General features: G+C 25.4%; 3 protein-coding genes across 3 annotated transcripts; 1 reads left to right on the forward strand and 2 right to left on the reverse strand.

Moving 5' to 3' along the window:
• Positions 1-1130: 1130 nt before the first annotated feature.
• On the reverse strand, positions 1131-5143 carry LOC112690501 (mediator of RNA polymerase II transcription subunit 6). The gene is made up of 5 exons (XM_025564518.1): positions 4867-5143; positions 4538-4697; positions 2364-2538; positions 1869-2169; positions 1131-1417 (listed from the first exon to the last, which is right to left on the reverse strand). Exons 1-5 carry the CDS (start codon positions 4898-4900, stop codon positions 1275-1277), a joined length of 813 nt encoding a protein of 270 aa, XP_025420303.1. The 5' UTR covers positions 4901-5143; the 3' UTR covers positions 1131-1274.
• Positions 5144-5282: 139 nt separating this feature from the next.
• LOC112690500 (26S proteasome regulatory subunit 6A-B) lies at positions 5283-7213 on the forward strand. Its single transcript, XM_025564517.1, has 5 exons — positions 5283-5449; positions 5541-5852; positions 5926-6126; positions 6185-6799; positions 6975-7213. Exons 1-5 carry the CDS (start codon positions 5393-5395, stop codon positions 7083-7085), a joined length of 1296 nt encoding a protein of 431 aa, XP_025420302.1. The 5' UTR covers positions 5283-5392; the 3' UTR covers positions 7086-7213.
• A 1811-nt stretch (positions 7214-9024) lies between these two features.
• On the reverse strand, positions 9025-13904 carry LOC112690510. The gene is made up of 6 exons (XM_025564528.1): positions 13175-13904; positions 12574-12661; positions 11718-11817; positions 11311-11430; positions 10971-11129; positions 9025-9459 (listed from the first exon to the last, which is right to left on the reverse strand). The coding sequence occupies exons 1-6, from the start codon at positions 13902-13904 to the stop codon at positions 9376-9378; spliced, it is 1281 nt and encodes a 426-aa protein (XP_025420313.1). The 3' UTR covers positions 9025-9375.
• Between the last annotated feature and the right edge of the window lie 1806 nt (positions 13905-15710).

Raw genomic sequence — 15710 nt, forward strand, 5'->3', positions numbered from 1 at the left:
TTATATAATAAATATCTATAATACAAAATACCACAGGACACACTTGCTCGCCACTCATGCACGTATTATAATATTTTAGATTCTGAACGGAGTGATAAATGTTAATTTTACAATGATTTTTTTTACACCTTATTCTATTTCCTTGAAAATGCTTATACTATGCTTAGTATACTTTTTTGACTTTTGCTTTTCAGATTTGTAGCTGAAATAGAAAAACAGTTTTCTAATGCTAATAATGATATTTTGATGCTTATGGACATTTTTAACTTCAAGAGTGATCAATTTTTGAAATCAAATTCTGTTTATCTTGAAAAATGTTTTAATCATTAAAGGCATTTTAAAATTTATTCTATATATTTATCTTCTGAATTTTCTTCCATCCAAGCACTACTTAAAGAAAAATAAATTAATCCTGATATAATAACACTAACAGAAAAATTATCTAAACTACCATCTGCTTTTGTAGAAACTTTAAAAATATTAACAATAATTTTAACATTGCCTATTAGTACTGCTTCTAATAAATGCTTTTTTCAACATTGAAAAAAATGAAAAATTATTTGCGCATAACTATGGAAGGTAATAGGTTAAGTGGCTCAATGGTTATTTCAATTGAAAAAGAAGAAGCTGATACACTAGACACAACTAAAAGCAGTAGATAGTTTCGCTAAATTAAAATATAGAAGATTTCTTTATTGTAATTACATTACTTATTAATTATATTATTTAGTTTATACACATTCTTATATGAAAATCTATTAGGTAATTTAGTTTTTTTTTTTAGCGTTTATCGGAAGCTGCACTAAAAGGCAATGTTAAAATAAAGTTAATTTTGATCAGTTGTATTATCTAATTGATCATTGAACAATTAGCTGTTGTAATCCATATAATATTGTGTTAAAACAAAATAAATAACATTTTTCTAACAAAATTATTGTTATTTGTTTTATACAATAATTTCTATGAAGTTATTTACATTTACACAAAAAGCCTGTTGACAAAAATTCATGGGATGACTCGATCATGCGAGCATCTGGTATTACTTTAGATTTTCAATATTGGTTTTACATCCCATGAAAAAATGTGAAATGCCTTTGATTTATACTTATTATAGTATAAAAATAAAAAAGTAACATTTATTTTATAATTTATTTTTGCAATAAAATATAGTACAATGTAAATACTATCTTTAGGATCATAACATTAAATCCTGAATACATAAAGTAATAAATATTAATAATCAATAATAAATATAAATAAAAATAGAAAGTATATCACGCAGGTTTAAACTTTTTCTCAGGAGGTGGCCTCATTGATGGTGATAAAGAATTGGTAGATTGTGGTTCTTGTTTAATATTTATATCATGAATCAATTCTTGCTTTATTTCTTGATTTACTTCTTTTTTCATCACTTCATCTGTAACATAAAATTTTATAATAAGATACATTTTCATAACTGTTAATGATATTGTGCAACAATAATAGAATATAAATAGTTTTTCTCACCTAAGACTCATATTTACAAGTGCCTCTGATAACTAATTAGTCAAAATCTTAAGTCTTAATAATTAAAATTTAAAACATAAATAATTTACAACCTAAACTGAATATTTTTATTTTGGTTTACTTTAGAATTATATATAATAAATATTAAACCATGGACAAGGGTCTTACTGAACTTCACAAACAAACTTTTTTGCAAGTAATCAATCAAACTCAAAGTAAAACTACATACTGATAACATTAAGTAGTCTAGACATGACAACATGTAAGAGTTAATAAAACAATTACTATTTAAGAAATAAAAAATATTTTAAGTTGATAAGGCATTAAAATATTTTTATATAAAATATAAATATATATATTACTTGTTTGTTGATTATTTATAGTATTTTGCGGTGGTGCAGCAAGTGATTGAGGTAAAGGCAATGGAAACTTTCTAGTTAATTCAACTAATAACATATCGACACGTAATCTTTGGAATTGGGAACTGGGTTCTTCAGTGTCTCTTTTGCCTGGAACTTTTACTGGAGATGGTGGAGGTGCTGTTACAGGACCAGATGATAGGCCAGGTCTACGATTTTCCCATGAATAACCTTTAGATGGATGAAATCTAGCTAAAGAGTTTAATTCTTCAAATGCGGTCTCTAAATGATACGCTGATGACATCTTAAAATAAAATAAATAATCATATTATCAATATTTTTTCTATAAAATAAAATATTTGATTAAAAAAAAAAATATGTAACAATAACAAAAAAATGTATGTTAATTTAAAAAAGAAAATCAATTTTTCTTGTAGCACATTTATGAAATTAGGAAAATTATTGATTACTTTATATAATATCTAAATTGTAAATTACCAAGTGAGAGTTAATAATTGAAAGGAGATCTGGAGCTTGATAAACTATTCCAGCAACAATGTAAAAATCAGCAATGGGTGTTGAATGAGTTGGAGAGTGCCTGTGTTGTTTACGTACCACATACAAAATAGGTTCTTGAACATGTAGAAGGCAATACTCTAGCCCAATCATATTACTGAAATATAAAATATAGATAGAAGTATTTATACATACATATATATATATACATCAGTTAAAACGAATAATAATTTAAATTTTAAATTAACTATCAATAGTAATTATCAGGACTTGTAAGTTCGTGTATGTTTTTTTTATGTTACATCGCAAAACATGATAAGTGAGATACAAATCAGTTGTATAACAATGGTAATAAAAACCTAAAGTTTAATAGAACATATTTTGTGTGTATTGGTATATAGTTGATTTTTTTGAGTTATTAACGGGTATTATTTTATGTATATTCAGCAAAATTATTTTTTGGTAGATGTTAAAAAAAAATTTTATGAATTAATGGTTGAATTCATTCTTCATTACTTTTCTGAATATGTTTACAATATCTTAGTATTTTATCAGTATTTATATTTTTGTATGACATTGAGTTTTATAAGTTAAAAGTAACACTATGGAAATAATGTTATCGCACACTGCTTCCACCCTCTTCCTATTGATGTGTGCATTGCAATTTATCATATTTAATATTGTTGTAATGAGTGTTCATTAATTAAAATTGTAATAAAATATAGTCTAAGAAATAAAATAAAGCTTTTAAAAATATAAATGGATAATTCTTATTATTTTAAAAAATACTTATACATTCTTTTTTTTTTGTACATAGTTTAAGATTTTTAATGCATATTTTATCAAATTTTAGTGCATTATTGCGTGCTTATTTACGGGTTTTTTTGTGCATGAACTTATGAGTCCTGGTTAAATAAGACTATTAAGATATACATAAAGATTTGAAAACTGGAAATCAAATTTATTTACATTGATTAATTGAACAATATATGACACATTTAGGAAAGCTTTAGATAATTGATAAATAATTTAACTACATTGATCCACTAAATTTAAATATGTTACTAATTCAGAATATGGTTATTAGCAGGGCTCGGGATTTTATGCATTTGCATATTAGTTTGGGAAGTATATAGAATAAATCTAATATGGTACAAATTTGTATTGTGATGTTTGGAGTTGAAGTTTAAAAGTTTATTGTGCATATTGTTGCATATTTTAGATTTTTTTTTCAATTGTATATTTTTTAGATTTATTAATTTGAACTTGCATATTTTAAAATAATTATTGATAATTTACTCGTAAATCAATTTTTTTAGTTAATCAAAAATACTAATGTAAAATTTTTATTATTGACACGTTTTAAAAATTTTATTTAGAAAACAAAATGCACTGATAAATTAATCATTCTAAATCAGTTTTTATCTATGCAATAATGCCGACAAGGCGATACTCAATAGTGTTATTCCGCTTATTTTATTCAGGAACCCATTTTATTTTTATTTTTCATTCTTTCACAGTATTATTTTGTCTGTCAATACTCAGTAATCAACGAACCACGGATGATGTGCAAGATATGTTTTTTTAAAAATTAAATTTGTATTAGTACTTCTTTTTTAATTAAGAATAAATGCATATTTAAGCGCATATTTTTATATTTTTTGATGTATATGTATGGGCATATTTTTAAGATTTTAAGCACATAAAATCCTGAGCTTTGGTTATTAGTGTATAATAAATTTGACTTAGAAAAGTTATTCATTAAATAGTTTTTACACTGGATTGTTATTGAAATATTATACCTATAAAAGAAAAATTATTTATATCAGATTTTTTTTTTAGGCCATTATAAAATAGTTATTATTAATAGTATTAAAACTTAAAGTTAAAGTATAAATAATTAATTTAATTCCAAAAGTAATATTATTACATTAAGACAAGGGGTATCAATAAAATTATAAAGAGAACCATAATAAACTTCGACTACAAACTACTATGATAAAAAAAAACTAGTTTTAAAAATAAGGATGTACTAATCAATAATAATCAAGACTAGCTCTTCAGATAAAATCTATACTGTAAATAAAATAATCTAAGAAATTGTAAAAACAAGATGTGTAAAAGTGGAAAATACTAACTTCACTAAAATCACTCACCTCAACTGATCCATGCTAAGCCTTTGCATTTTAATAGCTTCATTATTACAACTTCGGTCATAAAACGGATTACTGAGCTCCGAGAAATAATCGAGTATGTTGTTAGAGTTGAGCATTGGAATCCATTTGCTATCATGCCATGATAGGCCCAAAGGATTATCTGTAAAAACAAAATTTGAAATAATTGTTTACATGCTTACATGGGAAAGAAATCTATATGTTAATATTAGAAGTTATAACATTAACGTATACATTTTTTTATATTCCATATTTACATTATATTTTATTTATAACTTATAAGCATTGTATACATTTTACATTAGACTTACCCGGCAAACAACCAACTCCACGTCCTGAGAGCATTGTTCAACCCGTTCTTTCAGCCAATACGTAAAACGGAAATAACACTTTTCAATAAAGCTCATTAACTTTCAGTAAGTAATGAATACATATCACACAAATGCAATTACAACAATTACAGCCGTCTAAGTATAATATCGTTACAAGTTGAGTTCGTATTTTCGAAAAATAAAAATGTATTTATATAACATGTACTGTGTTCAATTCTACTGAGGTGTGAGGGATTGATTTGTGACGATTTGATAAGACTGAATTAAAGAGCTGCAAACCATTACAAAGTGCTTGGGAAATTGGGCAATTTTAACTTTTTCCCACCATGACGGTTCACTGTAATCCAAAGATAATAATATTTTAAGGTTAGGAAAATTGGCCAAGTGATATCAACAGAAAATCAACAATCATTCTAAATCAAACGAAAGTTATCATTGTCCCGTCAATTGTACTTACTAAATATTTTCAGATCTATTCACTAACATTTTAAAACATATTTTCAAAATGACTGAAGAAGGAACCAGTAAGACATTGGAAGATCCCTCGGTGTGGGAGAACAGTGTAAGTGAATTTATACTGTTTGCATTTTTTTTTTTTTAATACATAACGGTAATTATTATTTTAAGTAAACAATAATCCTTTATATTTATAGGATCGAGTTGAGGATGAGATTTTACTCATGTCAAACGAAGAAATAACCTCACGCACACGTTTACTTGATAATGATATTAAAGTAATGAAAAGTGATGTTATGCGTATATCTCATGAATTGCAATCGCAAGCTGATAAAATTAAAGAAAATACAGAAAAGATAAAAGTAAACAAGACATTACCTTACTTGGTATCAAATGTCATTGAGTTATTAGATGTTGATCCACAAGACACAGAAGAAGATGGTGCCGTAGTAGATTTGGACAGTCAAAGAAAAGGAAAATGTGCAGTAATTAAAACATCAACAAGACAAGTAAGTGTTTTTACTTAAATTATTATGAATAATACCATATTACTGTATACATTTCAAAATATTATATTTTCAGACTTATTTCTTACCGGTTATTGGTCTGGTAGATCCAGAACAGTTGAAACCAGGTGATCTGGTTGGTGTTAACAAAGATTCTTATTTAGTATTAGAAACATTGCCAGCTGAATATGATGCTCGTGTTAAGGCAATGGAAGTTGATGAGAGACCAACTGAACAATATGTAGACATTGGTGGTTTAGATAAACAAATTCAAGAAGTAAGTTATTGTATTTTTTCTTTATTTCAATCTGAATTTATAAATTATATGATTTCAGCTTATTGAAGCTGTAGTACTTCCTATGACACACAAAGAAAAATTCCTTAATCTTGGTATACAACCACCTAAAGGAGTTCTTCTATATGGTCCTCCTGGTACGGGAAAAACACTTTTAGCTAGAGCATGTGCTGCTCAAACAAAATCGACCTTTTTAAAACTTGCGGGTCCGCAATTGGTGCAGATGTTTATTGGTGATGGAGCCAAATTAGTGCGTGATGCTTTTGCCCTTGCCAAAGAAAAAGCACCAGCAGTTATATTTATTGATGAACTAGATGCTATTGGTACAAAACGTTTTGATTCTGAGAAAGCTGGTGATCGAGAAGTACAGAGAACTATGTTGGAACTTCTGAATCAGTTGGATGGTTTTAGTTCAACAGCTGATATAAAAGTGATAGCTGCTACTAACAGAGTAGATATTTTGGATCCAGCATTATTAAGGTCTGGTAGATTAGATAGAAAAATTGAGTTTCCACATCCTAATCAAGAAGCTCGTGCTCGTATTATGCAAATTCACTCACGAAAAATGAACAAATTTGATGTTAATTTTGAAGAACTCTCAAGGTCTACTGATGATTTTAATGGAGCACAATGCAAGGCAGTTTGTGTTGAAGCTGTAAGTTAAACTATAATTTATAACATAAATTGTTAACATTTCTGGTTCTGTTCAAGTTTCTTTTAACACAACATTCAGAGTTTTGTTTATACTCCTGATATTATTTATTGTTAGTAACAGGCTAAAAATGATTTTCAATTCTTAAATAAAATATTGTAATACATTTTATTTTTAGGGTATGATTGCTTTAAGGAGAGGTGCATCAACTGTGACTCATGAAGATTTTATGGATGCCATTATGGAAGTACAAGCAAAAAAGAAATCCAACTTAAACTATTATGCTTAAAAAACATAAACAATTTTCATTTATAACTTTTTCTTTGTATGGAATTTTTCATATTTTAAGTAATTTATCAATGTTCGATTATTCATAGTACATTTTTGATGGATTTTCAATAAATTTAATAAATAAATGTCCTTTGTTTATTTATTAAAAAAATATTTACTACACATGTATTCAAATAGATTAAAAATAAGAAATTATTATAATGAGTATAAAACTGTATAACAATGAAATTAATATTTTTAATTTGGAGATAATTTTTACAATTGTATACAAGCTAAAAGTCATAGTTCTATTCAATTGTATAACATAATTTTTTAAAATTATAATTATATATATCATACATATTTATATTATAATAACTTTATTAAAAAAATAACTTATTATAAAATGCTGATTTATTAGTAAGATTATTAATGTTAAATATATTTATGAATAATTAATTTTGGTATGATATAATATTTTCAAACGTATATTTTGTTTGATCAGAATATTGAACTAGTATGCCATATTAATCTGTAACATGATTATATACTATTTAATATTCCCATTGAAACATATAATTTGTGACACCTATGATATGACACATATATGATCATATACGTATAATTACACGTGATATTAATTTCAGTAATTTACACTGATTTCAAGTACAAGGAGTTAAAAATGTATTTATGAAACATGTATTATTATAAGCATTAGTCACAGTTATTAGCATTTCAGTCATAGTTGGTGGGTTGCACAATATTTGGATCAGCGATGTAATGCTTACTATTAAGATATTAGATAATACTATTGGATGTTTTTTTATGTACATTTTAATAAATTATTAACAAAAGCCATCCAATTATACATGAATCAATAACAATTTGAACACTTCATCTAATGTCGATGTTCATGATTCCTTAGAGTATCATTAAATTATACTTTAACTATCAATTTATTTTTAATCACTAAGTAGTTATGGTTTTAATGATAATTTATGAATATATATAACCAGTGGTGGTGTATTTTCAAATTTTTTGTGGGGGTTTCTATAATTTTTCTTAACAAAAATATTTAGTACTTATGACTTTGAACTTCGTAGTTATGGATTGTGATTGAACTGTTAACTTCATAAATGTATGAGTTTTTTTAAATTGTAATATTTTACTTATTCAAGACTCACTTAAAAGTTTAAATATTTTAAAAATTAATGTACAATCACAGATTATGTTCAAGTGTTAATTCTTTAAGTTTGATTATGGATTAGTGTACCGTTATATATGTTATATAAATATATTTATATCGGAGACCTAACTTAACCCATTTTTATTTTTGCTATTTTTTTTTCAGTATTCATGTTCAAATAATGAATAAAATCTATTAGTATTATAGTCTTATATCTTCTAGCATATAATTTTTTATTCTCGCCTAAATCAAATTGCTTGCATGTACAAATTAATGTTAAAATACAATTACATTTTATCAGGCCAAACTAGTATTTAAAATAAACACTTCCAAATTAATTGTATTAACTACGTGGCTTAATAATTATTAATTAGTATAAAAACAATGTAAATATTCATATTGAAAAGTAATGTAAATAAATCGCCATAATTAGCTATGCATTTTTGATTAATAAAACAAGTCTATAAACTATTAAACTATTAATAAATGAAGTATCCTACTACCCTAAGTTAGATGCAAGTAGTTTTGTATCTCACATAATGAAAATGAGAAATAAATTAGATTTGATTGTCTTCAAATAGCATTTTCTAAAATAGGTGCTTGATGGGGATGTTCGTCGCCGAACGAAAACTGATACTGCCATCCGTTGTCTTTTCTTTTAGAACAGAGCCAGGCATACTGTAATGTTTGTAGGTGGTCTATTACTTAATAATAGAGAAAGATATATTATAGAATATATTTATTATGATAAAGATTTTTTGGCTGGTCGCGAGCCACATTGCCCGAACACGGAAAATAACGTACCGAGTATGATACCATATAGAAAGGTATAGTACGATACAATATTTCAAATTGCTCGTGTCAGCCGCGGTGGGAGCCTAATGCGATAAAGAACATAATAATAATATAATAAATATCACACATACATTATAGTGTTTGTGCAATGATTATTAATGCTTGATATTTTATCAATTTCTTGTTCGATTTTTAATGACCATCGTCTATTTTTTATGTTGCTTCGTGTATAAATATACTAATCATCTTGAAGTAAAAGTTACAGCAAAACTTAAAAAAGGAAAAACGAAATTACGAGTGGGTACGTTATTGATTGTGAGAGTATTCATTAGTCATTTATTTCATCCAATTGATTAATATTTCTTTTGTAATTTGTAAGCATCGAAAATATTGAATAACACAGCCGTATCGTCTGTAAAAAATTAAAAAAGAACGATTATAAGAACTATTAATATACAACGAACAATTTTTTTAAAGATATTGTAACTTGTTAATTATGCTATTACTATTATAATAGTGTTTTACTAATTAAGTTTTCTTCTTCTAAGTATTTTTTATCGCTAGATAAATGAAACAGTTGAATGATGACGAAAAAGTCAATGCCATGGCTAAGGGCGGTATAATTTTAATATAAATGTAGGTATTTTTAAAATAATTTTAATTTTTCCAAACCCTTTACCTATTAACCATTATTATTATAACCTAATCATCATATAAAAATTCTTTAAAATTCTTTATTGGCTTACATATTTATTTAATAATAAATTTATTATTAAAACAACCAGATCCGATCCAACGCGGTAGCAAAATAGGCAGCTGCCCAGGGCGGTAAATTGAGAATGAAAAACATTTAATATGAAATAAGAAAAAAATTTAATATTATAATAATATCTCGGTAGTTGATGATACGATTAAGACTTCTTTCACGCAACAAGCTCCTCTTTCGAAAAAACTATTTAAACTGTTTAACTGTTTTTTTCTTTTCTTATGGACAAACTCATGAACCATAATTGATATAAAAACTAAATTTTAAGTTGAGTTCTATTTTTATGTATTAGACGTAGTAATCAGTTCTCTTAAAGAAATATTTCAACAAATGCACAACCACTGTGATAATTTTAAGTTTTGTATGACATAAGTGATTTATAATATAACAAAATATGAAAAATTGCATGAAATTCATTCGTTACTTTTAGAAAATAAAAAAGATCTTAATGAATCAGATATTGATGCAATAGAAATGATGTATAAGCTAGTAGCAATATCTGAATTATTAAAACCCAGTAATATTCCATTGGAAATATTTCAATTTATTTTAAACAAGGGCAATTTTGTACTAAATGAACGAGTAGCTGTAGCAGTTCGTATTATTTTAACAATGCCTGTATCGGTTGAATCAGGTCAACGGAGCTTTTCTAAGTCAAAAATAATCAAAAACCATTTAAGGTCTTCTATGAACCAATAAAGGTTAAGTGATCTTGTTATAATTTAAACTGAAAAAAATTGGCGAAAAATTTTAAGTTAAAAATGTAATGATTCATTTTACATATGAAAAGGTTTGTATAAAAGATTATATTATATTATGGTTCAGTGGCGTGCCGAATATAGGTCTAAATGATGCCCAGGCATCAAGTTAAAAATGGGTGGGTGGTTGTTGGATAATAATATGTATATAATATATGTATAATAATAATATGAATCTAAATATGGGTGGGTGGGTGGTAAACTAGACTTTGCAATTGGCATCAAAAACATTTTTATCTCGGCACGCCACTGTTATGGTTTATTGAATATAATAAAATAGATCGCTCAAGAGAATTGATTTCACGTTGGCTCTTCAGTCCTCATTCTCACACCAAAAATCAAACGTCAAGTACATTCCTAAATAATTTTTTTTACATATTTTTTTAAAATTATACATACACGAGTAAACATTTCCAAATTTAAAACTTTGGTGACCGTAAATTTTAATTTCATCTGATTGCCATTATTCATACACATGGTATACAGAATCAACTTTTTAATCTTAATGTCCTTACCAGTCCAATCACTGCAGTATAACATGTAAATAATTGAATCTTTCTAAACATATAAATAAAATACTTATAGTTTCATTAGTCAGAAGAAATATTTTTTTTTAATGTAGTATTCAATAGATAAAAACATATTATAATAATATATAAATTAATCTTATATAATAAATATAATTGATATTTTATAAAAGTTAATATATTTAAATAAATACAATTAAAAGTCTACTTACTTTTTCGTTTATTGTCCCGAATAAACGGCATGTCATTAATAGTTGGAAAGTAAATAATGGAAGTATAATAAACAATTTTATTGACAGCACAGACTCTCCAATTTTGTCCCCAAAAAAGCCCTAAAATTATGTAAATAATACAAGTATTTTTATATTATTCTGATCTCTAATCCCTAAAATTTACTATATCTAGATGTACTAGATTATGTTTTAAGACTGTAAGAAGTTAATTGTAAATTCAATATTTATGCAGAATGTATAATATATAATATAACATAGAGCTCAATATACCAACGTCCAATTTATAAATAGTATATTTAGAATTATCTTCATCATTATTATCTTTACACATATTATAATTATATATATTTTAAAATGCATGAATATAATTAATTAATTAACCTCACCGTTGTAATATTAAACCAAATACATATATGTGTAATTGATGCTACAAAGATCTGAGTCAACATAACTGATTGGAAAATAATATAATAATCATTCATTTTTCTGTAAGCCAAAACAAACAATGATTTTGTAATATATATTTACTAATACTATTCTAACAGTATAATAATATACGTCATCTAGGATTAAGCCCAGGGCTCAGGAATTTAACATAAAAATCATTAAGTCGTTTTTGGGTGTCTCAAGAAAATATTTTCACAAATTTTTCTTCAAAGATTTTACTAGATTTTTAAACTATTACTTTGCATTTCAGACATTTTTAATTTATATTATTTTTTGGACATTTTACGGATATTCTTTTAGTTTAAAGCGTTTTTTTTTTTTTTTTTGATTCTTTTAATTGTATTTATCCTCGACGTTCATATATTTTTAATTATTTAGTTTACCACTTAAAATATCATTAAACATTATTTTTATATTAGGTAAATATTTTTCCCCCTTCTACAGCAACAGTTATCACCACACATTTTTTATTATATTTATTTATATATTTCTTCGAAGCTGCATTCAATTATTAAAATAATATAAAATGTATCATAAACATTTATTATATGACAAAAAAAAAAATTATTAAAAATTAAATTATTAGATATGGTCATATTTTAAGTATTGACAACATAAGAACATTTATTAAAGCATTTTTATAATTTATAAATGTATTTTTTCATGTTTTTTATAACACTTAAACTAAGCACATAAAATCAATGATAATATATGTAATATTGGATACTGTCATTTTATATTTTCATAATATGAACAACACATAAAAAATTTTAATAAAGCAAAAATTCCACATACTTCATTACATTTTGATGATCATTAATTATTGCTTTTAAATCATCGAAATCGGCATGTCTTATTTCTGATTTTATTTCCTTGCAGATATCTAAAAATATGCATATTATTATGGTATTTGCATTTTATTGATTTATATATAATTATATTATACTGTATATTATATGAAAATCAAAAAACATATGCAATGTCCTATACGTTCCGATTGTATTTTTTAATATACTTTGGAACATAAAAATATTTACTAACTTGAATAATTTAAAACAAAAATAAATAAAAATTGTTCCTCGTACAAAATGTATATCAATAGGTATAAAACAATTTTAATAAAATATGTAAGTATAAGTTGGCATGATTTTTCCAAAGATCAAAAAGTGTAATACTCTATAATGATTGGCTCAACAATCGTAATAGAAAAATATGTAGTCATCTTCTTAATCACTATAGTTATAAATACAGAGGGTTCAAACTTAGTAACGTCAAGGAATGTAAGTTTTCCTTATTGGTATATTTGTAAATCCCCGTAATTATGCCATTGCTTTATGGTAGTTGCTTAAGTATTATAAATTAAATTTCAAAATAGAAATTTTATGTAAATACGTACTCAACACGTTTTTTGAACATTGGTGTCCCAATGATTTCATAGCGTCACAGATTGTTTCCAGTTGACACAAAAATGAGAAACACATCATAACCATTAGGACATCGAAAAGTGTTGAGAAGTACATAAACGCTACTCCGACGATCAATTCGATGAGGTAGAACAGGTTAAAATATCTGTTGTACGTTTCGTCGGATGCTATTAAGTACAAATTGAAAATGTTCATCCGGTATTTACTGAGTGAACCATCAAGGTTTTTACTTGTGAATATATTTTTACTGAGCGATTTTGAAATTATTAGCCAAAAAAGTGTAACTATGAATGATAGTGACACGTATATTTTTGTAAGTCGTATAGACCGTACCTGCCAATTTTTAAATATACTTTTGTCGTAATATTGATACGACAAAAATCTGATGCTCGTTATGTCGGTGCATTTCCATATATCATTTGAACAGTATACAATTTGTATGATTTTATAACAGGAGAACATGTAATTTAGCACACATCCCAAGTAGAAAGTATATTCATTTATATTATTTATTAAGTAATAAAAACGTATAAGACTTAACAATGATATGGCCATCATGTACAAGCTCACGAACACGATACCAATGTGATACACATTATAACCGAAAATCTGAATAGTATTGGGATCCAAGATTTGATATAAACCTATTAGTTTTGATAGTTTCAAATTGAAAATATATTCATTGTCTTTCATTGCGTCCATTTTATCAACTTATCTATAACATATGAAGACTATTAGTCAACAATAATGTAAAATACAAATATAAATATGATATATATATATTTATATTAGGTAATATTAGGAAATAATTGTAGAACTTTCATATTTTCTGGAATTATACGATACGGGGCCAGATTCAGGGGGACTAAAATCTAATAAAGTTAGTATACATATTTTTCCATAATCAATTTATTCTATAGCCCAGCGGTTCTCAAACTTTTTTTTCCGTGGTGCCTTTTTTTGGACTCAATTTAGCCACGGTGTCCTGCTGTGAATAACATGAAAGACAGGACAAAAAAAAATACTCATTGATAACTAATTTTATAAATTTTATTAAAATTTAACTTAATTAAATAAATAAAAATTATTGTTATCATTATTTTAATTATTATTAAAAATATTATAAGGTTAAAATGAGAATGTCCGAATATACAATAGAAAATATTTCATTATTTGCTATGAAGTTTTTACGAAAACAATTAAGGAAAAAAAATCTAAACATTTTAAACTATTTGTTAAGAACCGTAAACCACGGTGCCCTTAGAAAGTGCTCGCGGTGCCCCTAGGACACCGCGGTGCACAATTTGGCAACCACTTCTATAGCCTATACTAACTATACTATACTTACGTCACAAATTGCAATATCAAATTAACATTTTGTATCACAACAAAATTAATTATATTGTATATATGATAAATAGGTATAATATAAATAATATTTTTATTTTTTATAGATAGTTTTAAAAATTCAATTTAATTCCAAGCAATAAATTACGAGTACAATATTCTTACATTTTATGGTAATTAGATGTTGTATCCATATGAATTATATAAACAAATAAATAACAAAATGTTTTAGACGAACTTTATTGATATCATAAATATTTTTTCTTTCTCAAGGCATTTATAACATAAAATGTTATTTTTTAGTATTTATTCTTGAAATGCAATGAAAATTAAATATTTTATAGTTTACAATTATTTTTTCGATTAATTAACGATATTATGTGATGGAATAACCGTTTGTTCTTGAAGTTTAAAATTAAGATACCTCACAACATTTAAAAAATAATTTTGATCACTATTTAATTCATCAAAATGTAAATAAAATTGAATAAATATATCTGTATACTATTTATTTTAAAACACTAATACATTATTAAAATTACAGAGAAACCATGCTTATACAAAGAAACTCAACAATTTTATTTGGTTTTTTTAATTTTTTCTAAGACATAGAGAGAGTAAAAAAATATATATAATAAATTATATTATCTAAAGAATTAGTTACAATACATTTATGTTTAAAATAGATGATTCATGTAAATTTTACTCTAATTTTCCTACGTATAAAATATTTAATTTACTTCAATATTTTTGTTTCTATTATTATTCGAATTATTAACTAAATAGATATTTTAATGTTACCGAAATAATACAATAAATTAACAGATTTATAACTAAAAATTATAGTAAGGTTTGGCAGTATATAAACTAATTTTATAAAATATAATTTATTAATAATTTTCTAATTCAAATGTTTTTCACATTGTTTGCCAAATAAGAATTCTTATTTTTACGAACCTTCAAATATCGTTGAAAATTATATTAAATTTAAAAATTAATTGTATTTATTTTATTTCTTGAACTGAAATGGATTGGTATTATTTTAAACGCACATAATTAACGCACAGGGTATTACTAACACAACATAATGCCTACTGAGCAGCGACTCGCATTAATTACTTAGCATTTTCCTAATTTCCTACGATGCTATACGGTAATTTT

This window comes from Sipha flava, unplaced genomic scaffold (genome assembly GCF_003268045.1).
Source record: "Sipha flava isolate LNK unplaced genomic scaffold, YSA_version1 507_pilon_pilon, whole genome shotgun sequence".
NCBI classification, from domain to species: Eukaryota; Metazoa; Arthropoda; class Insecta; order Hemiptera; family Aphididae; genus Sipha; species Sipha flava.